At 41.3% G+C, this 23,203-nt stretch overlaps 2 protein-coding genes and 1 long non-coding RNA gene across 3 annotated transcripts; 2 read left to right on the top strand and 1 right to left on the bottom strand.

Annotated features, from left to right (window-relative positions):
* The first annotated feature begins 362 nt into the window (after positions 1 to 362).
* LOC105087509 (BOLA class I histocompatibility antigen, alpha chain BL3-7) lies at positions 363 to 17,829 on the top strand. The gene is made up of 6 exons (XM_010978195.3): positions 363 to 541; positions 5,614 to 5,910; positions 7,797 to 8,072; positions 8,884 to 9,159; positions 9,277 to 9,381; positions 17,331 to 17,829. Exons 1-6 carry the CDS (start codon positions 481 to 483, stop codon positions 17,372 to 17,374), a joined length of 1,059 nt encoding a protein of 352 aa, XP_010976497.1. The 5' UTR covers positions 363 to 480; the 3' UTR covers positions 17,375 to 17,829.
* A 3,215-nt stretch (positions 17,830 to 21,044) lies between these two features.
* On the bottom strand, positions 21,045 to 21,661 carry LOC135318610 (BOLA class I histocompatibility antigen, alpha chain BL3-6-like). Its single transcript, XM_064476280.1, has 2 exons — positions 21,511 to 21,661; positions 21,045 to 21,202 (listed from the first exon to the last, which is right to left on the bottom strand). The coding sequence occupies exons 1-2, from the start codon at positions 21,617 to 21,619 to the stop codon at positions 21,045 to 21,047; spliced, it is 267 nt and encodes an 88-aa protein (XP_064332350.1). The 5' UTR covers positions 21,620 to 21,661.
* Positions 21,072 to 22,151, top strand: LOC135318612 (uncharacterized). Its single transcript, XR_010376832.1, has 2 exons — positions 21,072 to 21,213; positions 21,657 to 22,151. It is a non-coding gene; the product is annotated as an uncharacterized LOC135318612 (long non-coding RNA).
* Positions 22,152 to 23,203: the final 1,052 nt, after the last annotated feature.

Genomic DNA, 23,203 nt, shown 5'->3' with positions numbered 1-23,203 from the left:
CGGTTTTCCTCCTAAATACGAAATGTTTTGTTTTGGTTTTTAACTTCTCTGTGGTTTTCCATGTTACAGATTAACATTGTTCGCATTTGGGTAAGGAAGAAACCAGGCCTCCTAAACTGAGAGACCCACCCAGGATCATAAGCCGAGTAAGGGGGTAGGTCCTTCTGGACCAGACCGGGGCCACTGGCTGGCTTGGTGTGGCACTGGCTGTGCGGCAGCCGGAGCGTTATCTAATTCTAATTCACCGGAAACCAACTACAGTGGGCCTTTTCCAAACAGCGTTTATGGAGCGTTTATCTCCGACACACAGATGGTGCTCTAGTTCCCCGCCCCAACGCTTTTCTGCTCGGTCTTTCGGTTTCTTCTAAGGCCCCTCCTCTCTTCTGTAAAGAGCAGAAGTGGAGCTGGCTCTCCTGGTTCTGGGTCCCCGGTCCCGGTTGTGCCCGGGGGTCCCGGGGCCAATCGGTAACAGCCGACGGCATGCTGTGGGCCCTTGCTCTCTTGTACCTCTTCCTGAGCCTCCTGCCGGAGACCCGCGCCCGTGAGTGGGGAACTGGGGGCGGCGGGCGGCGAGGAGTTGCAGGGGAAACCCAAACCGACAGAGAAGACTCCAAAATGGAACTTCAGAGCGCATCTAAGCTCAAGGGGTGGCTTTCCAGAATCTTGGTGCAGGCTTACTATTGCGCAGACTCCGTCAAAGAAGGACATATAGTGCGAACAAAAAGAAAGCCTGCAGATCTCCGACCGAGGTCGGAAGTCTTGAGTTCCTGTCCTCCTGCTGTGCTCAAACTAGATGTTTTGTAAAAGCCACTTAGAAAAGAGAGGCTTGTTGAATACATAGAAGGGCAAAGCCATAGCCAGATCAAAAGTCTGGGGTCGATGGTTTCCAAGGTTTTAAATCATCTTTCTTTACAGTTTAAAGTGTGTATTTATTTATAAAATATATAGATGTTCCACTGTACCAATACATTATGCACATTATAAAATATTTACAAAGACAGAAATCCAAAAAGATGAGATAAAATAAGATATTTTAAACACTGTTTTTTATTTATTAAAAATATAAAAATATTTTTGCCCTTACAAAATTAAATATAATATTCAATTGAGAGCAATGTGACCGATTATGCTTAATTATTTTTGAAAATTATTCTTTAACAGTTTGTGATATAGTCATTTGTTGGTCTGGTTCTTTTTGTCCCTAATTCAAAAATTTTTTTTAAACTGAAGTACAGTCAATTACAATGTGTCAATCTCTGGTGTACAGCACAGTGTCCCAGTAATGCATATACATACATATATTCATTTTCACATTTTTTTCATTAAAGATAATTACAAGATATCGAACATAGTTCCCTGTGCTATACAGAAGAAACCTTTTTTAAAGTCTTTTTTTATATATAGTGAGTAACATTTGTAAATCTCAAACTCCCAAATTTATCCCCTCCCACCCCCTTTCCCCATAAGATTGTTTACTAAGTCTGCGAGTCTGTTTCTGTTTTGTAGATGAGTTAATAGGGTGCTTTTTTTTTTTTTTTTTAGATTCCGCACATGAGTTATATCATATGGTATTTTTTCTTCCTCTTTCTGGCTTACTTCACTTAGAATGATGGTCTCTAAGTCCATCCATGTTGCTGCAAAGGCATTATTTTATTCTTTTTATGGCAGAGTAGTATTCCATTGTATAAATATACCACAACCTCTTTATCCAGTGTTAGTCTCTTTCTAAATTTAAGTTCATTTTGATCCTTGGTTAATGACAGTTAGAGCTGAAAAAGATAACACGTCCACACAGTCATCTTACATTCAGATGGAAGAAGTGCTTCACTGATATACTTGTTAAAATATGACTCATCCAAAAAGAAAATCATGTTAGAAGCAGTTAGTAAAACTGGAAGTCACAGTAAAAAAAAAAAAAAAAAAAAAAGACTCATTGGGGAAAATCCCATCCGTTAACTATGAAAAGTTTCCCCCAATTCCCAGCTTCTATTTTTACATTTTCCCTTATGCAGACTGATGGCAACCATTGTCCCCAGCCTCGAGATCTCCTAGCACAGTTGGACAGCAGCTGTTGTTGAGTCTAGAGGTGCAGCAAGAAAGCCAGATGGGAGGCCAGGCTCATGGCTTTAATTGCTGAGCAAAATGTTTCCTGATAACTAATAAAACAAAGTCTTGACATTCATATCTGGCAGCATGAATGTGCTGCTGGTTTTCCCCGAGAAGTGAGGATGATACACAGATCACACTACACCTTTTTTTTTTTTTTTAAAGTCTCACCTATTTATGAGCAAGAGAGAAAAAGAGATGGGTTCTAATTAAAGCCTCAGTTTTCTGACTTCTAACATGGAGTTTAAATATCTACTTCATACAGTTATTAAAAGAATTAAAATAAAACAAGGAAATAAAAGACTATAGAGGAAATGCTCCAACACAAAGATAATTTTCAGGAAACAGAATTAATTTCTCTGCAAACCTAACTGGTCTGGTGAGGATGGTTAATGGGAGTTTGATGTGAACATTTCCATATTTGTACATTTTCTGTCTGCCTGAATGGATTAAGTTGCCCAGGATATGAAAGCCTTAGAGAGAATAGAGAAGAAGGAAGTTTGTATTTAGCATCTTTCTTTTGCTCTTGTTTTTTTTCTCCCTCACCACAGTCATTCCCTGGAATTCAGTGTCTCTAAAGATCTAACGGCCTTGCTCCCAGCATAGCCCCTTTTCAAGTGCAGCACCATGGTTGGGGTGGGCAGAGAACAGACGGAGGGACCCCTGGTTTGCATATCCACTGCCTGGGTTCTCAGGAGGGACTTCTTGACTTGACTCAGCGGTTTAGATCTGGTGTGGTCAAAGTCACAGTTCACAGTGAGAGGGACTTGTTTATCAAATGAGGATCCCACGTCAAGGGTAGAAGTGGAGAGGGTCTTCTTAAAAAAGAAAAGCAATGCTGTTACTAGCATGTAAGTGATATGAATAAGTAATTTACAGAAGAATAAATTCAGTTGGCCAATAAACATGAAATTATATTGTCTCTCTATAACAGAAATAAATTAAAACTATATTTCAGGGGAGAAGGTACTAGTGGTAGAGTGCAGGCTTAGCATGCATGAGGTTCTGGGTTCTATCCCCAGTACCTCCATTAAAAAAAACCCCAAAACCTATATATATTTCAACTGCCATTTGCAGCAACATGGATGGACCTAGAAAATATTATGCTTAGTGAAATAAGACAGACAGAGAAGACAAATGCTATATGACATCACTTAATGTGGAATCTAAAAAAATAACACAAATGAGTGTATATACAAGACAGAAACAGACTCACAGACATAGAAATAAAATTTGAGATTACCAAATAGGAGAGGGAAGCGGGGAAGGACAAATAAGGAGTATGAGATTAACAGATACTAACTACTATATATAAAGTAGATTAGCGGCAAGAATTTACTGTATAGCATAGGGAATTATAGCTATTGTCTTGTAATAACCTGTTACGGAATATAATCTGCAAAAATAGTGAATCACTGTGCTGTACACCTGAAACTAACACAATATTGTGAAGCAACTGTACCTAAAAAAAAAAAAATCACACTTTAATTCTGAAGAAAAGGCCCTCCCAAATTTTTGTTGACTTTTAAAATAATCTATTGAGTGAAATTTACTTACTAAATAATCTATTGAGTGAAGCCCAAACAAACAAACAAAAAACTGGATATATTTCAGTCTCTCCTGTTGATGTGGGTATGAGCTGATGACGTTTTTGTGAAGCACTTTGGTACTACCTGTTTTTATTTATTTATTTATTTATTTATTAAAAAATTTTTTTTATTGAGTTATAGTCATTTTACAATGTTTTGTCTGGTACTACCTGTTAATATTCAAACTATTCATAATCTTTGGTTCAACATTTCCACTTAAATTAGAAATTCCTAGAACACTTTCCCTAGTATACAGAGAAATAAGTACAAGAATACTTTTGAGGCATTATGTATATCAGTGAATTATTGGGAAAAAAGTACTGAAATAGTTAAATGAAATAAGCTATGTACCTACAGTGAAATACCACACTTGTCATTAAAAAAAAAATGTCTACCTATATGGCCATGAAAATATATCCACATGGTAAATAAAAAATAAAAGTTATAGAACAATCTGAATTGGAAGAAACATTTATTTCAAACATCCCTTCCATCCATCTTTACTAATGTATGAATGGGGGGGAAAAAGGGGAAATATAGAACAAATAGTTAACAATGGTTCTCTCTTGGATATTATAATGGGACATTTGTGTTGTCTATATTTTATATCTGCTAGACATGCATTTATATTCCTAGTACCTTTCTAAGGTACATGGATTGTACACTTCTCTCTTATATACATATTGTGTGTATATATATATAATATATGTACTATATAATTATATATTTGTGCTAAGTACTTGTAATGGTCAATCTTTTTTATTTCCTCTCAAGGGCTTTTACCTTTTTTTTTTTTTTTTTTTTTTTTTTACTGAATTATAGTCAGTTTGCAATGTTGCATCAATTTCTGTTATGCAGCATAATGTTTCAATCATACATATACATACATATACTCCTTTTCATATTCATTTTCATTATAGGTTACTACAAGATATTGAACATAGTTCCCTGTGATATACAGTAGAAACTTTTTTAACCTATTTTATATATAGTAGTTATTATCTGCAAATCTTGAACTCCCAATTTATCCCTTCTCACCCCCTTTCCCCTCCAGTAGCCATAAATTTGTTTTCTATGTGAGTCTGTTTCTGTTTTGTAAATAAGTTCAGTTGTGTCTTTTTTTTTTTTTTTTTAGGTGCCAGATATAAGTGTTATCATATGGTGTTTTTCTCTTTCTGGTTTACTTCACTTAGAATAACTATCTTCAGGTCCATCCATGTTGCTGAAAATGGCATTGTTTTCTTTTATATGGCTGAGTAGTATTCCATTGTATAAATATACCACTACTTCTCTATCCAGTTGTGATAGTCAATCTTATGTGTCAGCTAGGCTAGGTGATGGCATCTAGATAGTTGGTCAAACACCAGTTTAGATTTTGCTATGAAGTTATTTTTTAATTGAGATTAACATTTAAATCAGTAGACTTTGAATAAAGTGGATTACCCTAGATGATAATGTGGGTGGACCTTGTCTAATCAGTTGAAGGCCTTAAGAGGAAGACTGAGGTCTCCTGAGGAAGAGGGAACTCTGCCTCCAGACTACCTTTGGGCACAGCTGCAACACTGAATCTTCCCCTAGATTTTAGACTTGCCAGCCCTCAAGAATTACATGAGCTAAAACCTCTTACTCTGTATATATGTAAATATATATGCATATATATTTATATGTATGTACATATATATTTATGTATTTATACATATGTGTCTGTATAGATACTTATTTCTTCAAATTCTCTCAGTGCGTACTCTGTGTGGGATTTGAATTCACTTATGAGATAGGTTGTAATTGTCCTTTCACTGTTTGATGTTGTGTGCCTTGTGTCTCCTATTGGACACACACACACATACTCATTCTTTAGATCCTCACTCAATAAATACTGGAACTTGCTCTGATCCACTGTCTCTTGTTCTTACCTCAGGATCACACTCTCTGCAGTATTTCTACTCGGCTATGTCTGAGCCAGTTCTAGGAAAACCTGCATTTACTGCTTTGGGCTTTGTGGACGACCAGCCCTTCATTCGCTATGACAGTAAGGAAATGAAGGCAAAATCTTGTGTTCAGTGGTTGACGGAAGAGCCAAGTTACTTTGATGATGAGACTAAGATCTTCAACAGTCGGATGAAGATTTTCCACTTAAATCTGAGGAATTTGCAGCAATATTACAACAAAACCATGGAGGATGGTCTGAACACAGCACTCCCACAAAAGCAAGCAGGTAGGTGCCTGGGAGAAGCAGGGGGAAGCAGTGCTCAGCACTTCACCCCAAGCCTCAGGGGTGAAAGACCCTCTTGACAAGAATTCCCATGGGTCAGGCTGCAGCAGGAGAATGTGTACAAGTTATCACTGGAGAAGGAAAGCTGGCTAGTCTGGTCACAATGGTGTAGAGTCTGTTTGATATTAATTGATAATTAATACACAGATTAATTAAGTAGATTTACTAGGTCATGGATATATGCTTAGTATATGTCTTTTGGGTGCTGGAGGTGGGCAACCAGAAACATATAACCTGGTGTTTGTCTTCAAAGAGCTTACAATTAATATGGGAAGGTACTCATATGTCTGTGAAAACTTTACTGACCCTTTGATGCATACCCAGCGATGTCAAAGACAAGAACCTCCTTAAATACCAAGTGAGAAGCAGAGAAATGGTTGACTGCGGTTTCTAGGCAAGACACCCCAGTGGTCAGAGTTTCATGAATGAGGTGGAACTTTATATAGACCCTGATGGAGGCGTCTGCCTTAGGTCTACAAAGAAAATAAAAGGTGTTGTAAGTGGTAGGAAATTAGGGTGCAGCAAGGTATGGGGTGGGATTCAGCAGAGTGAGTTCAGGGGATAGACTGAAGTTTAATCATTTCTAGGTAATGGCTCTTGAGAGTTTAGCCCTGTTGAAACAAGCCTGTAAAGGGCCTTGAAGGCCAAAATCAGTGAGAGGTACAGTTGAAGCTGAACACTGAGGTTGCTCAGCTTTTGCCCGTTGATCTTTCTAGGAGCATGATTTTGACAAGGGTTTGCTGGATAGTATGTTACAGGCACCGATGTAGTCCCTGCCTTCTAAGGGCTCACAGCATAAGAGAGTGATGATACACAATTAAGTTTGGTAGAGTATGTAAGTATCGGACTAGGAGCTTGAGCTGGGAGACTGTGGGAACCAAGGGGAGGGTGTGATGAATCCAGGCTGGAGTGATCTCCGGGTTAGTCATATTTGACTTTGAAATTCATATGAGAAATTTTTCAGAAGTTTGAGCTTGTTGATGTTATTTGCATCCTCTAGTACCTCATGGTTTATTAGTCTGTCGGGCTGCCATAACAAAACACCAGACACTGCATGGTTTAAGTAACAGAAGTTTCTTTTCTGACAGTTCTAGAGGCTGGTAAGTCCAAGATTAAGGTTCAGCAGGGTCACTTTCTGGTGAGGGCTCCCTTCCTGGCTTGCAGTCAGCCACATTCTCGTTTTCCTTGGTAAGTGCACATGGAGTAAGTGAGATCTCCCTTTCTCCCTAATCCCTGTTGGATTGGGGCTCCACTCTCGTGACCTCATTTAACCTTAATTACCTCCTAAAATCTCCAAATATAGTTACATTGAAGATTAGGGCTTCAACATCTGAATATTGGAGGGATAGAATTCAGCCCATAGCACTCAGGGAAAACTGCACTCAGCACTTTGTGCCCTCTTGCGTTAATGCTGTGTAGTGTGATTCTGTTTTCAGGAACTTGCACTTAGAATCTGAGACTCTGAGCACAGAAGAGACCTGTAAGTTCATAATCTAAGCCTCCATTTACTCAAGATAAATGTAGATCTGTGGAGGTTGAATAACTGGCCCAAATTACACAGTTCATGGCAAAGCCCAAATCTGTAAGTCCCCATCCAAGGCTCTTTTAATACTTAGAACTAACCATAGACCATTCCCCACTGCAGAGCTGATAGCAAGTTAAAGACATCGGTATCAGGACAAAGCTAGTTTGTCTACAGAATGTGAATGTCCTCTAAGGAGAAGAGAAAAAATGGGAAGTGTTAGTGGAGGGAGCTGGAACCATGGATGGGAGAGGCCTTGGAGGCCCGCTCTGCCTAACTGACACTGTTTGATCCTTGGTGTGAGCAGGTCCCCACACCCTCCAGTTCGCCTACGGCTGTGAGCTCCATGAGGACGGCAGGACCACAGGGCACTGGCAGTATGGCTATGATGGTGACGACTACTTGAGCCTGGATACGGACTCTCTGCAATACACCGCAGCCACATTCATTGCTCAATACACCAAACAAAAATGGGAGGCCAGTGGGAACTTCATAGAGAGAGACAAGAACTACTTGGAGAAGGAGTGTGTCCTGTGGCTGAGGAGATACTTGAAATTTGGAGGGGAGAGCTTGAACCGCACTGGTAATGACCTCCCGCAGCCCACCCACTCAGCCCTCCCCCATCCCCAGCTTGGGCCAATTCTCTCTCCAGAGTGTGGGTGAGGGGGCCTACCCCAGAACTGACCTAGCACAACGGGGTAACATATTTATGTGGGATGGGCGGGGCCAATGCGCTGATGGTGACATCCCTATAAGCCAGAGGTATGGATTTGGGAGCTTCCCATCTTGAGTCTCCCGGGCAGTGCCATCAGACCCACCCATTCTTTTTTTCTTTTTTTAAAGAGACTTTTATTTGTTTTGTTGTTGTTTGGTTGGTTGGGATTTTTTGGGGGGAGGGTGAGTAATTAGATTTATTTATTTATTTTAAATAGAGGTACTGGGGATTGAACCCAGGACCTTGTTCATGCTAAACACACATTCTACCCCTGATCTATACCCACCCTCCACCCATTCTTATTAGGCTAGGAAACTGCTCTCAGGAAGGCATAGAGCTACTTCATAGAATCTTGGCGATTTTTTACACTTTTGGCACTTTCTTACTAGATACACTCCTGCGTGTGTCTAGAAACACTGACCAGTGGCTTGATAAAAGGGTGGAGCATGTTTGAAGAGGCTCTTATTTTGAAGAAGAATGTTAGACTGAGTTCCCACACCCCTGTCTGGAACCTGGCTTGGCTTAGCTTAGTGTGGGTCCCTCTACCCTTGATAGGAGACAGTTCCTGCCTCCTCCTGGTTAGCAGTCAGACCATCAGGGGATATGGGTGTCTTGGTCTTTGGAGTTGATGCCCCTCAGCAAGCCCTTGTCTGAGCCCTCCCTGCTTTGTCTACCACAGAGCCTCCCAGGACACACATGACCCACCACCCCATCTCTGACCGTGAGGCCACCCTGAGGTGCTGGGCCCTGGGCTTCTACCCTGCGGAGATCTCACTGACCTGGCAGCGTGATGGGGAGGACCAGGCCCAGGACACGGAGCTCGTGGAGACCAGGCCTGCGGGGGACGGGACCTTCCAGAAGTGGGCGGCCTTGGTGGTGCCTCCTGGAGAGGAGCAGAGATACACATGCCATGTGCAGCATGAGGGACTTCAGGAGCCCCTCAGCCTGAGATGGGGTGAGGGGGGAAACGGGGGTGGAGCTTCTTCTCAGGTAAAGCAGAAGCCCTTCTGGAGACCTTCAGCAAGGCCAGGACCCAAGCCTGAGGTCAGGGCTCCTTCCCTTCTCTTTGCAGAGCCACCTCCTCAGCCCATCATGGGCATCATTTTTGGCCTGGTTCTCTTCGTGGTCACTGGAGCTGTGGTGGCGGGAGTTGTGATCCGGAGGAAGAGGTGCTCAGGTAGGGAAGGTGGGGGGGATCTGAGTTTTCTTGTCTCACTTAGTGGGGTTTCAAGCCCAGGTAGAAATTTGCCTGCCTTGTTACTGGGAAGCACCACCTAGTGCATATGCTTACAAGTCTGGGGCCTTTTGCTTGCACTTATTCTTTGTAAGGCACATGTGAAAATGCAATATCAACACAGTGGATCTGATGATGGGGATGTGATCTTCAGCAGTCAAAGGTCAGGGAAAGTCACTAATGAGGACAGACCTCCAGGGGGTGGTTGGTCCAGTCCCTGCACACCTGCATTCTTCATGTTTCTGGATCCTGCCCTGGGTTTGCAGTCACAGTTCTGGAGACTTCCCTGGGGTCCAAGACTAGGGGGTTTCTTTACGGCCTCATGACCTGCTTTCTCCCTGGCTTCTTAAAGGAGGCTATCTTTCCATAAGAAAAAGAAAGATCTACGCTCAGGCTGTAAGTATGGAACAGGAGTGGAGGCAGAGGGTGAGCCCTGAAATCCTTGGGATAGTGCAGATGGGAGCCTCTGGGGAAGCTCACCCACCCAGTGAGTCCGTCTTTAGCCACATCCCCTCTGGGCTCTGGCCAGGTCCTGTTTTTTTCTCCCCCAGGCAGTGACAGTGCTCTGGGCTCTGATGGTCTCTCACTGATCCTAAAAGTGAGACCCTAAATGGCCCAAAGTGGGAGAGAGGTCAAGGCAGAGGGGACACACTATGTTATGGCGATTCTTTGAGTAGGACATTTTGAGCACATGACGGGCTGTTTAGAATTGACCCCTTGCTGTGATTGACCTGAATTTGTCCATGATTATTTTATTTCACAGTCAGAAAGAATGGTTTGTGTGGGACTGAATGATGCAAGATTTGTTCATGCCCCACCTCCCTCCTTTGTGACTTCAGATCTCCAACTTCTCTTTCTGCAACTGGTATCTAAGTGTCTGTGTTCCCATTAGCATAATGTGAGGAGGTGGGGAGACCACCCATCCCTGCCCCCAAAGACCCCTCGCCACTCTGACCTGTGTTCTCATCCCTGATCCACTTTCCTGTTCCAGCAGAGGCAGAGCAGGGCCATCTCCATCCCTGTCTTAACCTCTTGTTGCACTGAATTGCAGCTTCTTACTCCTTACTGAAAATAGGAATCTAGATGTGAATTTGATTTTTGTAATTCTTGCCATGAGGTGGGGTTGGTGGGTTAATTAAAGGAGAGGAAGATTCTTAAATTTTGCAAGAAATGAATGGAAGCCGTGAGAACCTTATTGCTGGAAGATCAGATGTTCACTTGTGGCTGTAACTTTATCAGCCTTGGTGAAAGGGAGCCCATACTGTTAGACCTATGCCTCTCTACAACCGTGGATGGTCCTTTCATAGCTTGTCATGCAAGCACTGGGGTGGCCAAGGACAGAGGCTGACTAATGCCTACTGGCTGTCATCCTGTGCACTTGATTGGTTAGTGTCTCTTGCATAGTGGATACTTTTTGATGGGCATTACCATGTGATAACAATTATCCTAACACTTTGTGTCTACCACACGCCTCTTCCCAGATATTCTTGTCCCTATCTTCCAATCTTGCTCCTTCCAGGTCCCTCCCAGGCCCCTCCCAGTTAAGCCACTGTCACTGCCTGAGTTTGTGCATATTCTTACCTCAGGCTACTTTTGTCTCTACAAGAAGTGGTTGAGTGGGAGCACCACCTGACATTCTGACCATTGGAAGGAAGGTCCCTCAGCACTGTCTCTGATCATCCCTGAGTGGGGCTACGGTGCAGCATAACAATGGTCCATTTTTGGCTCATACCAACATAGAGCTACCAGATTTGTGAACCAAGCTCAGGTTTTCCCCTCTTATGTCAGCTGGTCATAGGAACTCCCCATTAGGTCATATGTGGGAATTGAGGAAAAGATAAAGGCAGGACAGTGGTAGATGACATGAGGATCTGAGTCATTTGTTTATGCAACTAAATTGAGTTAATACCTATTAGGAGGGGAGGGTGTAGCTCAGTGGTAGAGTGCATGCTTAGCATGCACGGGGTCCTGGGTTCAAACCCTAGTACCCCCACTAAAAATAAATAAATAAATAAACCTAAGTACTTCCTTCCGATGGAAAAAAAAAGAAAAGATACCTTTTAGGTATTCAGTAGTCTTATACCATTTACCAGAAACTGTATAAATCTGCTCTATTAAATATATCACATTCAGCATATCTACTGCAATTAGGCTAATTTGAGTTAAATTTCTGGTAGTACACTATTGCCTACCGTGATTCATCCAATTTTTGCAAGAACCAGACTGGCAAATTAACTCAATATGTTGAGACCACCCTCCACCCCTGCATTCTTTATGTAGTTGAAGTGATATTAATTGCTTTCATTACCCTTGATGTTTTTTTAAAATTAATTAATTAATTTTTAAATTGTTATTTACTTTGGGAGGGGAGAGGTAATTCATTTTTTAAAAATTTTATTTTATTGGAGTTACTGGGGATTGAACTCAGGACCTTGTGCATGCTAAGCATGCACTCTACCACTGACCTATATCCACCCCCCCACCCAATATTGTTTTAACTTTCTACCCTGTCTGAGGTTAGAAGGCTATTTCATGGGCTTCCACTTGGCCTATTTTACTACTGACTTTTACTCCCCAGGTCAGAGAAATAATGTGAGGATTCTGGTTAAACACATCCATTCCAATTACATATTTGGAAACTGAGGAAATGATCACTAAGTGCATGTGTGGACCCAGGGAACCCACTGAGATATGGGTGGACCTGAGATAGGACACAAATTATTTCCTGGTTCCCATGTCTCTCCTCTGATGGGAGTCCATGATGGTGCTTTGGTCTCCCAATAATTAGTATCTAATTGGACCCTGTGTCTAACAGATCTAGCAAAGATCTGGGTATTTTCTTCCTTCAGTGTATGAATAAGTGGCCATTGATTCCTTCCTTTGGGGGATTACTACTTACACACTTGCCATAGTGTTGCGGGAAACTTCAACAGGGAACATGGATGCTCCTTTAATTAATGGATCCTTGGTCTAAAGTCTGGCTCAGGTCTGGAAACTGGTCAAGGAATCAGAAGTTTCTAGTGGAGCCATTAATCTCAGTTCTTCATCTATCAGTTAAAATGTTAAGCAACACTCTTGTAGGCTGCCCATCTATCTTGCCCCTACGAGTACAATGGCCTATTACCTATTTCCATAAATTCCTTGCAATCAGAACTGTCTGGCTTAAATTCTTACATTGCTGGCTATTTTGGCAATTCTGTACACTTTGCTTCTACCTTGCTGTCACCTGTCCTCTGGCTTTCTGGGATCCTAATATCCCCATTGATGCTCAGGAGCCAGGTTCTGGAATCTCCTCAAGTCAGCCCTAGCTTACCAAGGACAGACACAATGAGGTTGATATGGCACTTACTTGCTCATTCCTTATTGCCTGATAAACAGAGTATCCCTTGGCTTCTTCCAAAATAGTCACCTTGTGTGTTTTCCGGTTTTTAGAGTAGATTCAGACTGGCATGCCCACTTCTCTGAGCCTTTTGATCTCTTTATGATCACCATGGCAGTTCTGGCATCTTTACTTCATTAAATGTGAGCCATCACTTTTGTTAGAACAGTTTATTGAGATATAACTCACATATAATATTCAATCATTTAAACTCAATGTTTTTTAAATTACATTCACAGAGCTGTGCAATAATCACCATATCAATTTTAGAACATTCTCATCACTCCAGAAACATTTTTGGGGAACATTTCCACCACCACATATCCATTATTTCTAAGCAGTCACCCCCATTTCCCTCCAACATTCCCTGAGCCCTGGACAACCACTACTTTCTGTCTCTATAGATTTACTTATTATGGACCCTTCAAATAAATGGAATAATACAGTGTATGGTCTTTTGTGATTGATTGCTTTCACGTAGCAAAATATTTTAAAATAAAAGTTCATTCCCATTATAGCATGAATCTGTACTTCATTCCTTTCCATGGCCGAATAATATTGCATGGTGTGGATATATCACCTTTTATTTATTCATTCACCTGCTCATGGACATTTGGGTCATTTCTATTTTTTGGCTATTATAGGTAATCTTGCTTGAACATATGTTACACATCTAATAATACATAATCTAATATGAAGTAATAATGATTACTTCATATAATTTTGGAAAGTTTCTATTTTAATGTCTTCAAGGTCACTGATCTTGTCTTCTGCACTATCAAATCTACCATTACACATCCAGCACAATCTACTGATCTACCAATACACATGCAGTTCATTTTTCTTAGACATTTTCATCTTTAGAAGTTTGTGGTCTTTTATTTCATGTCTCTTAGATAAAAATTTTTGAACATAAGGAATACATTTATGGTAACTTTTAATGTCATTGCTAATTCTGACATTTGTGTGTGTCAGTTCTGGGTTAGATTGATTGCTTTTCTCTTTCTTACAAGTTGTATTATCTTGTATACCTGGTTATTTTTAATTTGATGCCAGAGATTATGATTTTACCCGGTTAGAAGGCAGATACATTTGCATTCCATAATTTTTTTTCAGTTTTTATTTCTAGGACAAATGAAGTTACTGAAAAACAGACTGATCTTTCTGGGCCTTACTTTTAATATTTGCTAGGTAAAACTGAAAAGTATTTAGTCCAGGGATAATTATTCCCAAAAACAGACAAAAGATCTTTCTGAATATTCTATCCAATGCCCAGAAAATTATGAAGCTTTCCAGACTGGCTGGGAACGGGGACTATTCCTAGTCCTGTGGAACACTATGTACTGTCTCTGTTATACTTCTGGATTGTTCTTCCCCCTGTCCTTGGGTAGTTTCCCTACGTGCATGCACTGATGAGCTAAAGACTTGAGGGGAACTCTCTGCAGACTTGCAGTGCTTTTTCTGTTCTGCATTCCTCTCCATGAGCCTTCATTTTGCACATTCTGGCAGGCCTGGCCTCCACAATTCACGGCTCTGTCCCCTTAACTCAGTGAGATGACGGGGCCATTAGAGCTCCCTCTTCCCCTCACCGTGTCCTGGAAACGCTCTTCAGGAAGGAAGCTGGACAATTGCAGGCCTCACTGCTTTTGTTTCCCTTCTTTTAGAAGTCACAATTCTTGTGGTGCCTGATGTCCAAGGTCTGAACACCGTGGTTTCATATATTTATCTGAATTTGTGGCTGTTTAAGTCAGGAGAGTAAATCTGATCCTCGCTACTCCATCACGGCATTTTCAGGCTCGTCACTTTTCTGTTTATGCAAAATAGTCCAGGTTGTCTTATTTTCTATGTTTCATATCTACACTGTTGAAGTTTTAGGAGCCTCTTTGTACTACCTACTGTTTCTTGTGGTTCTCAGTCATATTGTCTCTTGCTCACTTGTATTTACACATCTCTTGCTCCAAGCTGCTCCTTTAACATGTGCAATTATTTTTGTAAATTCTTTGACACATAGGTTAAATGTCAAACAAATAAATTAGCAACAAATGTGAACAAAAATGAGAATGTGGAATAAGAAATGGAATAAAAATTAAAATCTACCAGCTTGGCAAAGATGAAAGTGATTAATGAGGATCTTGCCAGTACAGGGAAAATATACTGGTTATAAAGCTTGATAGGATTGAAAACTGGAATCAAAATTTCTTTTTTCCTCTCTTCTTACCAACTTTATTAATTTGTGTTTACTCTTACAATATTATAGGGTTACAAAGTAAACAGTAAATAGAATATTTAATTTAATAATTGAATATTAGATTCCCTAGACATGGTCTAAATATTAATGAATCTGAAAGATTATATAAGATTATTTTTAAGTGTGCTAAGCACAAAGCTGACTTTTTAAAAAATTTTATTTTTATTGAAGTGTAGTTGACTTACAATGTTAGTTTCAGGTGTATAGCAAAGTGATTCAGTTATACACAGACATACATATTATATATATATATATTTTTCAGATTCTTTTCCATTATAGCTTGTTACAAGAAATTGAATACAGTTCCTTGAGCTATACAGTAGGTCCTTGTTGTTTATCTATTTTATATGTGGTAGTGTGTATCTGTTAATCCCAAACTCCTAATTTATCCATCCGTCTGCCTTTCCTCTTTGGTGACCATAGTTTGCTTTTTATGTACAAAGCTGACATTCTTAACCACTCAAAGGAAGGTGTCTAAAGTCCAGAGTCTTTTGTTCATCACTATCCTGAGGTATAGAAATTTTAGGAAAAATAATAGGATTAATGACTATATTAAATTTTAATAAACAGGCTTTCTTTCAGCTTTGAAATAAAGCTAAGTAGTATAAAATTTCTAAAGGGCACTTTTGCAAATCATCTCAACAATTTAAATGTGTGCTTATATTTTGATGCAGAAATAACTAAATCCTTAAAGAATTTATACTAAGATAATCACACATGTTCTGAAAAATATGTGTTCAAGGATGTTTCCTGAATTGTGATTTATATAAGCAAGGTAGTGTAACTTATCTAAATGCTGTTATCAATATAATGATGGTATCTGTGAATAGAGGAACACTTAATATGTCTGGCGTATATCTGGAGAAAACTCTAATTTGAAAAGATACATGCACCCCAATGTTCATAGCAGCACTATTTACCATAGCTAAGATACGGAAGCAACCTAAATGTCCATCAACAGATGACTGAATAAAGAAGTTGTAGTATATGTATACAACAGACTACTATTCAGCTATAAGAATAATGCTTTATGCCTCAAAATGGATGGACTTGGAGATTGTAATACTAAGTGAAGTAAGCCAGAAAAAGAAACAAAAATACCATGTGATGTCACTTATATGTGGAATCTAAAAAAAGAAAAAAAGAAGACACTAATGAACTTATCTACAAAACAGAAACAGACTCACATAGAAAACAAACTTCTGGTTACCAGAGGGGAAAGGGAAGGAGGGATAAATTGGGTGTTTGGGATTTGCAGATACTAACTACTATATATAAAATAGATGAACAACAAGGTCCTACTGTATAGCACAGGGAACTATATTCAATACCTTGTAATTGCCTATAGTGAAAAATAATATGAAAAGGAGTATGTATGTGTATATATATATGTGTGGTATTCGCTGTATACCAGAAACAAATACAACATTGTAAATCAACTATACTTCAATTAAAAAAATACACAAAGAATTCCCAAAACTCAACGACAATAAAACACCCATTAAAAAACGGGCAAAAGACCTTAGCAGACACCTTACAAAGAAAATATGCAGATGCGGCAAACAAGCATATGAAAAGAAGCTCCACAACTTAAGTCGTCAGGGAAACGTGAATTAAAACAACGAGATAACCACTAAACACTTAATTAGAATGGCCAAAATTCAGAAAACTGACAACACCAAATGCTGGTGAGGATGTGGACCACAGGAATTCTTACTCATTGCTGGTGGGAATGCAAAATGGTATAGCTTCTTTGGAAGACATTTTGGTGGTTTGTTACAAAACCTGCCATACGATCCAGCAATTGCCCTCCTTGGTACTTCGCCAAAGGAGTTGAAAACCCAGGTCCACACAAAAGCCTACACACAGATGTTTATAGCAGCTTTATTAAAAACTGCCAGAACCTGGAAGCAATCAAGATGTCCTTCAGTAGGTGAATAAATAGACTGTGGTATATTAGACAATGGGATACTTTCAGCGCTAAAAAGAAATGAGCTATGAAGCCTTGAAAAGACATGGAGGAAACTTAAATGCTTATTATTAAGTAAAAGAAATCGATCTGAAAAGGCTACGTCCTGTACGATTCTAACTATATGACATTCTGGAAAAGGCAAAACTATGGAGACTGTAGAGTTCAGTTTTTGCCAGAGGTTAGGGAGAGGGGAGGAATGAATAGGAGGAGCACAGAGGATTTTTAGGGCGGTAAAGAAACGCTGTATAGTATAATGATGGATACGTGTATTATACATTTGTTCAAACCCATAGAATGTACACCACCAAGAGGTAAACAAGCTAACTTTGGACTTTGAGTGATTATTGTGAATGAAAAATACTGCAAACCATATCAGTAAACAAAGAATGCTGGAGCCATCAAGTCATCAGCTGCTGCCACCAACCCCTGAGTGGAGACAAGCCTGCAGCCCGGCCTCTGCAGCCACCCACAGTGGAGCACTCTGGGGGACTCAGAACAAGAAAGGACAGGATACTGGCCCTAGATAGCTAGTTGCTTGTCAAAGGAATGATTTCAATGAGCCCAAATGTTTGCTCCCTCCCATACATAGAAAAGTGCTAAATTATTTAACTTGAGCTGTCTGGTTTTCTTCAGTCAACAAGTAATCTTTTGATGTTCCAACTACCTGGTTTTTGTTGTAAAACTCTTATATATCCTGGCTTCTCCCTACCTCTTCGGGGCAGTTTCTCAGAGTGATCTGAGAGGCTGTCATCCTGGCTTGAGTCCTCCCGCCAAATAAAACATAACTCTCAATTTTTAGGTTGTGCATTTATTTCAGTCGACATTATGATGTGTCAGTGTAAGTTTACCCATTATAACAAATGTACCACTCTGTGGGGGATGTTGATAAATGGGGCGGTTATGCATGTAGGAGGGGGGCAGGGGGTAAATGGAAATCTCTGTGTCTTCCTCTCAATCTCAATTTTGTTGTGAAGCTAATACTGCTCTAAAAAAAAGCCTTAAAAAAACATTGGTCCTAGAATAGAGGATCAGAATACGAGTTTTAACACGATTTGGACATGATCTGTCAGGTATAAAGGATCCTAATACGAGTTTAAAGGATTTTAATGTAACTTAGTTTTGAAAGCATTTTTTGATGCACACACAAGAAAATTAAAATGATGCTGAAGGCAACACACACACAGACACAAACACACACACACGTCACATCTCCCCAACTGCTATCCCCCAGTCGCCTAGGTTATTTACCCAGAAACCAGTTATTCTCTTCCCTGAAAAATACTAGTCTTTTTAGTAAAATACAAATCTATGCTTATATTTAGTCATTGGTGTATGTTGTTTTATCAGTAAAAGAGCTCAGGCCACAGACTTGGAGAAAATATTTGCAATATCTGATAGAAGACTTGCATCTGGAATATACAAAGAACCCTTAAAACTCAACAATAAGAAAATGGATAATTTAAAAATGTGCAGAATCTATGAAAACGAATATATGTATGTATATGCAAGACTGAGACATTATGCTGTACACCAGAAATTGACACACCATAATTGACTGTACGTCAATTAAAAAATGTGCAAAATATGAACAGATAATTCACTAAAGACACTGAACAGATGGTGCATGAAAAAGCATATAGAAAGATACTCAATATCATATGTAATTAGGGAAATACAAATAAAAAGCAATATACCATTACACATCTATTTGAATAATTAAAATAAAAACTGGTAATACCAAGTACTGGTGAGGATGTGAAGCAACAGGAACTATAGGTCTGTTAGGGCTGCTGTAAGAATAGAGCACCAACTGGGTAGTTTGTAAACAGGAAGTTACTGCTCATAGTTCTGGAGGCTGGACATCCAAGATCACTGCACCAGCAAGGCTGGGTAAGGACTTTCTTCCTGGCTCATGGCTGGTACTTCCTGGCTATGTGCTCACACAATGCAAAGGGCTTGGGATCTCTCTGAAACCTCTTTTTAAAGGCACTATGATATTGTGATTCACAATAAGAAATATTTATTTGGTCTTCCTTCCTTTTCCTGCCACAGAGTTACTAAAACCTTTGGAATTTCCTAAGTGATGAAAGCGATAAAAGTATCTTTCGTTATGTTAATGAGGTGACTTTTGGAAAGCCCCAGCTACCCTAAGGATGAGGGCTGGTCACAGGAGGAACCTACCATGTGATTAGGGGGTTTTTACTTTCAGTCCCACCTCCATGACTTCCGTGGAGGAGAGAGGGGCTGGAGGTAGATAACTGCTAATGGCCAATGGCTGAATCAATGATGCCTATGTAATGAAGCCTCCATAAAACCCCAAAAGGATGGGGTTTGGAGCTTTCAGGCTGGTGAACACATGGAGGTGCTGGGAGAGTGGTGTCTTTTCCCATATACTTCAACCTATGCATCTCTTCCATCTGGATGCTCACCTGTATCCTTTATCATACTCTTATAATAAACTGGGAAACAGTAAGCAAACTGTTTTTCTGTGTTCTGTGAGTCACTCTAGCAAATTAATCTGGAGGGCATCCTGGGAACCACTGATTTATAGCCGATCAATCTGAAGCATAAGTGACAACCTTGATTTGTGATTGGCACCTGAAGTCGGGGGGATATTCTTGTGAGACTAAACCCTTAACCTGTGGGATCTGATGTGATCTCCAGGTAGAGACAGTAGATAGTGTCAGAAGTGAATAGAACTGTAGGCCCCTCGGCTGGTGTCAGAGAAGTGCTTGGCAGTGTGGAAAAAACCCACACCTTAGGAACTGGGAACAGGATTGCCGGCACCCATCCCACTTATTAGGGCCCCACTCTCAAGACTTAAGTACTTCCCGAAGGCCCCATCTCCTAATACCATCACATTGGGCATTAGGATTTCAACATACGAATTCTGAGGGAACACAAACATTCAGATCAGGGCAGAAACACTCATTCCTTGTTGGCAGGAGTGCAAAAGAGCACAGCCACTACAGAAGATAATGTCTCTGCCTTTTGAGTGTCAAACAGAATGTGGACATTTGAAAACCATCACAGTTGATTTTCTAGACACTAATTATCCGCATTCCTCCCACATGCAAAATAAACTCCCTCCCATCCCAGTCTCATTCTATTACAGAATCAGGGTAAAATCCAGAATCTCATCTAAATCAGGGCCAGGTCTGGCTGAGGCTCCTGGCGTGCATTTATGTAAGTGAAGCCCTTCAAGTACAGTTCCTCCTGGACTGAAGGCCTGTGAAGTACAGAGACGAATTATCTGTCTCCACAGGCGGGACAGGCACAGGATAATCTTCATACACATTTAAAAAGGGAGAAATGGGAGGCACAAAGAGTCACTGCTCTATAGCAATGTTCAAATATAGCCAGGCAAATTGAAATTGTCATCTTTTTCCATCTCTCAACCCCAACTTCCACCCCAGACCCTGTACCCTCTTCGACATTTCAACTATCTTGGTAAGAGGCGCCTCTGCTAGAACAGGGGAGTCCATCAGGGAGGAGATACTAGTCAGTGCGAGGAGGAGTCCGTGGGGGGCAGGGGTGGGCAAGTCTCCCCACCTCCTCACATTATGCTAATAGGGCAAGACAATTTCAGACCCTCTTTGCAGAAGAGGAGTCAGGGAATCTGAAGTCACAATGTTGGACGGGGGGAGGTTGTAAACAAATCTTGCATCACCGTACATCCTCTGGTAGGTGTGAGACCCTGACCCCGCCCCGCCCCACACAGTGATTAAACCTAAACTGAAAATGAAACCGGGTCAAAGTCCCGCCGGCTCTTCCCGGGTCGAGGGCCGGGCGGGCCCCGCAATGTCGGGGTGACCTTCGAACCCGGAGACTCGGGGGACCCCGTCCCGTCCCTGGGGAGGGGGGTCGTGAGCTGGACCCGGGCCCGCGTCGCTCACCGGCCTCGCTGTGGTTGTAGCAGCCGCGCAGGGTGTTCAGGCTCACGGAAAAATGTGTGCGTTCTCCTTGCTTCTCCGTGTCTCCCGATCCCAATACGCCCGCCCCTCCTGCTACACCCACCGCGCCCGCGGCTCCATCCTCGGATTCGGGGCGTCACTATCGAACCGCACGAACTGCGTGTCATCCACGTAGCCGACTTCCACGTACCAGGGCTCCCCGAGGCCAGGCCGGGACACCCCCGTTTCGAAATACCTCATGGAGTGGGAACCTGGGGGCGAGGTGGGGGTGAAGCCCTGCCCGACCCTCCTCCGGGCGCGGGTCCCAGGATCTGATGTTGAAGGGGCTACAGGGGGGCTTGGATGAAGGGGCTCGCTAGACGGAAAAGTGGTGGCAGTTCGAAAAAGAGCCAGGACCTCGGGGTGGGAGAGAGGAGAGGGCGGGCGGGAGGTGGGGTGACGGGTCTGGGCAGGGGGCGGAGACGTCGCACTTTCTCCGGGGGGTCCTGCGCTTGCTACCCCGGGGCGGGCCCCTCGCTCCTCTCCCACAGAGGCCGTTCCCTCCCGACCCCGCACTCACCCGCCCAGGTCTCGGTCAGGGCCAGGGCCCCCGAGAGCTGCAGGAGGAGGGCTCGGGACCCCCAGATCCGCATCAGAGTCTTCGAGAAGCAGAGTGAGGACTGGTCCATGCGGACTTTATAACCGGGAACCGATTGGCTTTTGTAGAAACCCGACACCAAATGGAGTGAGGACTGGGACCGCGTCACGAGTGTCCAGGCTGGAAGGCTCGGGGAGAAGGGGAACCCCCAGCACCGAGCGTTCTCGCCCCAGACCCCGCCCTCGGTGAGACCCCCGAGAGCCACTCCGTCCCGGGAACCTGGGACTTTGCCCTGATCCCTCCCCTTCTGCACCGAGAGCTCTTCGTCACCAAGTCTCACTGAGTCCTGGCCCAGGGGCTAATTCAGTGATTTTCAAAGTTTTTGGTCAGAATATCTATATAGTCTTCCAAATTAGGAACACCTCAAGGATATTATCTATCGATATTTTCCATACTAGGAGTAATACTGTTAAATTAAAAAAAATTGTAATAACCTTTAATGGAAAAAAAACATGAAAACGAATATATGCATGTATATGCAAGACTGGGACATCGTGCTGTACACGAGATTGACACATTGTAATTGACAGCACTTCAATTATTAAAAAATTAATTTAGGTAAATATTAATATCCCATTCCCTTTAATACAAAATATAACAATTTCCCAGAATAAACGTGATAGTGAGAAGGTGGAGCTTTTTACATTTTTACATTTTTGCAGGTCTCTTTCTCGTCTGTCTCATTAGAAGGCCACTGGATTTTCAAGTTTGCTTCTGCGTTTAATCCCTTATTTTGATTGCAGTCTATAAAGAGGCTCACACATATGTAGGAATAGTATTTTTAATAACCTCAGATAATTGTGGAATGTTCCTCTTTGATACAAAACTAAAACTACACAAGTTGTAGTTTCTCAAAAGTTATTTGCAAAGTGGGCCTGAAACAATATAATTGTATATTTCCTATTCTGTTACATTAAAATCCATAGGCCTGTCTTGCACACTGAATGTCTCTTGTACTGATGAACGATATTTTTTAGCCTATACATTGTTTCACTGAGTTATATAGATCTTCCAGTGTCTATGTATTTAATCAAAATTATCAAAAAATCATCATATATGATCATATTACCACAGATGCCAACAGAGTAGTTAACCTAATGGGAAGCTGAAAGCTTACGCGATGAATCACAAGTTTTCCAAAATTCTAGGTGGCAGTTGCAACTCTCAGTTTATTTTCCTGAAAGAAGAAAATCTTTCTCACTTCCTTTTTGAGAAAGTGTATGACAGCTGACCAAGTGTAAATAATTATAGTTTCTCTGTCATTCTTTTTTTTTTTTTTTTACTGATATATTTATTTATTTATTTTCATGTTTCATTTCTAATTTTTTGTGGGGGTAGGCAATTAGGTTTTATTTATGGGACTTGAACCTAGGACTTCCTGAATGCTAAGCACGCATCCTACCACTGAGCTATAACCACCCCCCAACTCATCCTTTCAAGTAAAAATAGTATTTCAGGAAAAAGGAGGCTAGCTCAGCTCACACGCATTATTTTCCCTGGGACATAGGACTTCAGAATGTGGCAGAAGTGTTGTTTTATGTGTGCTTCCCACGTCATCATATAAGGTATTTTTAAAATGTGAATTTAATGATGATGATTTAGGACAGATAGTTTT

Source organism: Camelus dromedarius, chromosome 19 (assembly GCF_036321535.1).
Source record: "Camelus dromedarius isolate mCamDro1 chromosome 19, mCamDro1.pat, whole genome shotgun sequence".
Taxonomy (NCBI): domain Eukaryota; kingdom Metazoa; phylum Chordata; class Mammalia; order Artiodactyla; family Camelidae; genus Camelus; species Camelus dromedarius.
This window is presented reverse-complemented; position numbering and strand designations above follow the sequence as displayed.

Excerpts from the sequence above, each read along its gene's own strand:
- LOC105087509 (XM_010978195.3), top strand. The coding sequence starts at position 481 with ATGCTGTGGGCCCTTGCTCTCTTGTACCTCTTCCTGAGCCTCCTGCCG. Across the intron at positions 542-5,613 it reads CCTGCCGGAGACCCGCGCCC|GATCACACTCTCTGCAGTAT; the intron begins GTGAGTGGGGAA and ends TTCTTACCTCAG. Across the intron at positions 5,911-7,796 it reads ACTCCCACAAAAGCAAGCAG|GTCCCCACACCCTCCAGTTC; the intron begins GTAGGTGCCTGG and ends TGGTGTGAGCAG.
- LOC135318610 (XM_064476280.1), bottom strand. The coding sequence starts at position 21,619 with ATGGACCAGTCCTCACTCTGCTTCTCGAAGACTCTGATGCGGATCTGG. Across the intron at positions 21,203-21,510 it reads CCTGACCGAGACCTGGGCGG|GTTCCCACTCCATGAGGTAT; the intron begins GTGAGTGCGGGG and ends CCTCGCCCCCAG.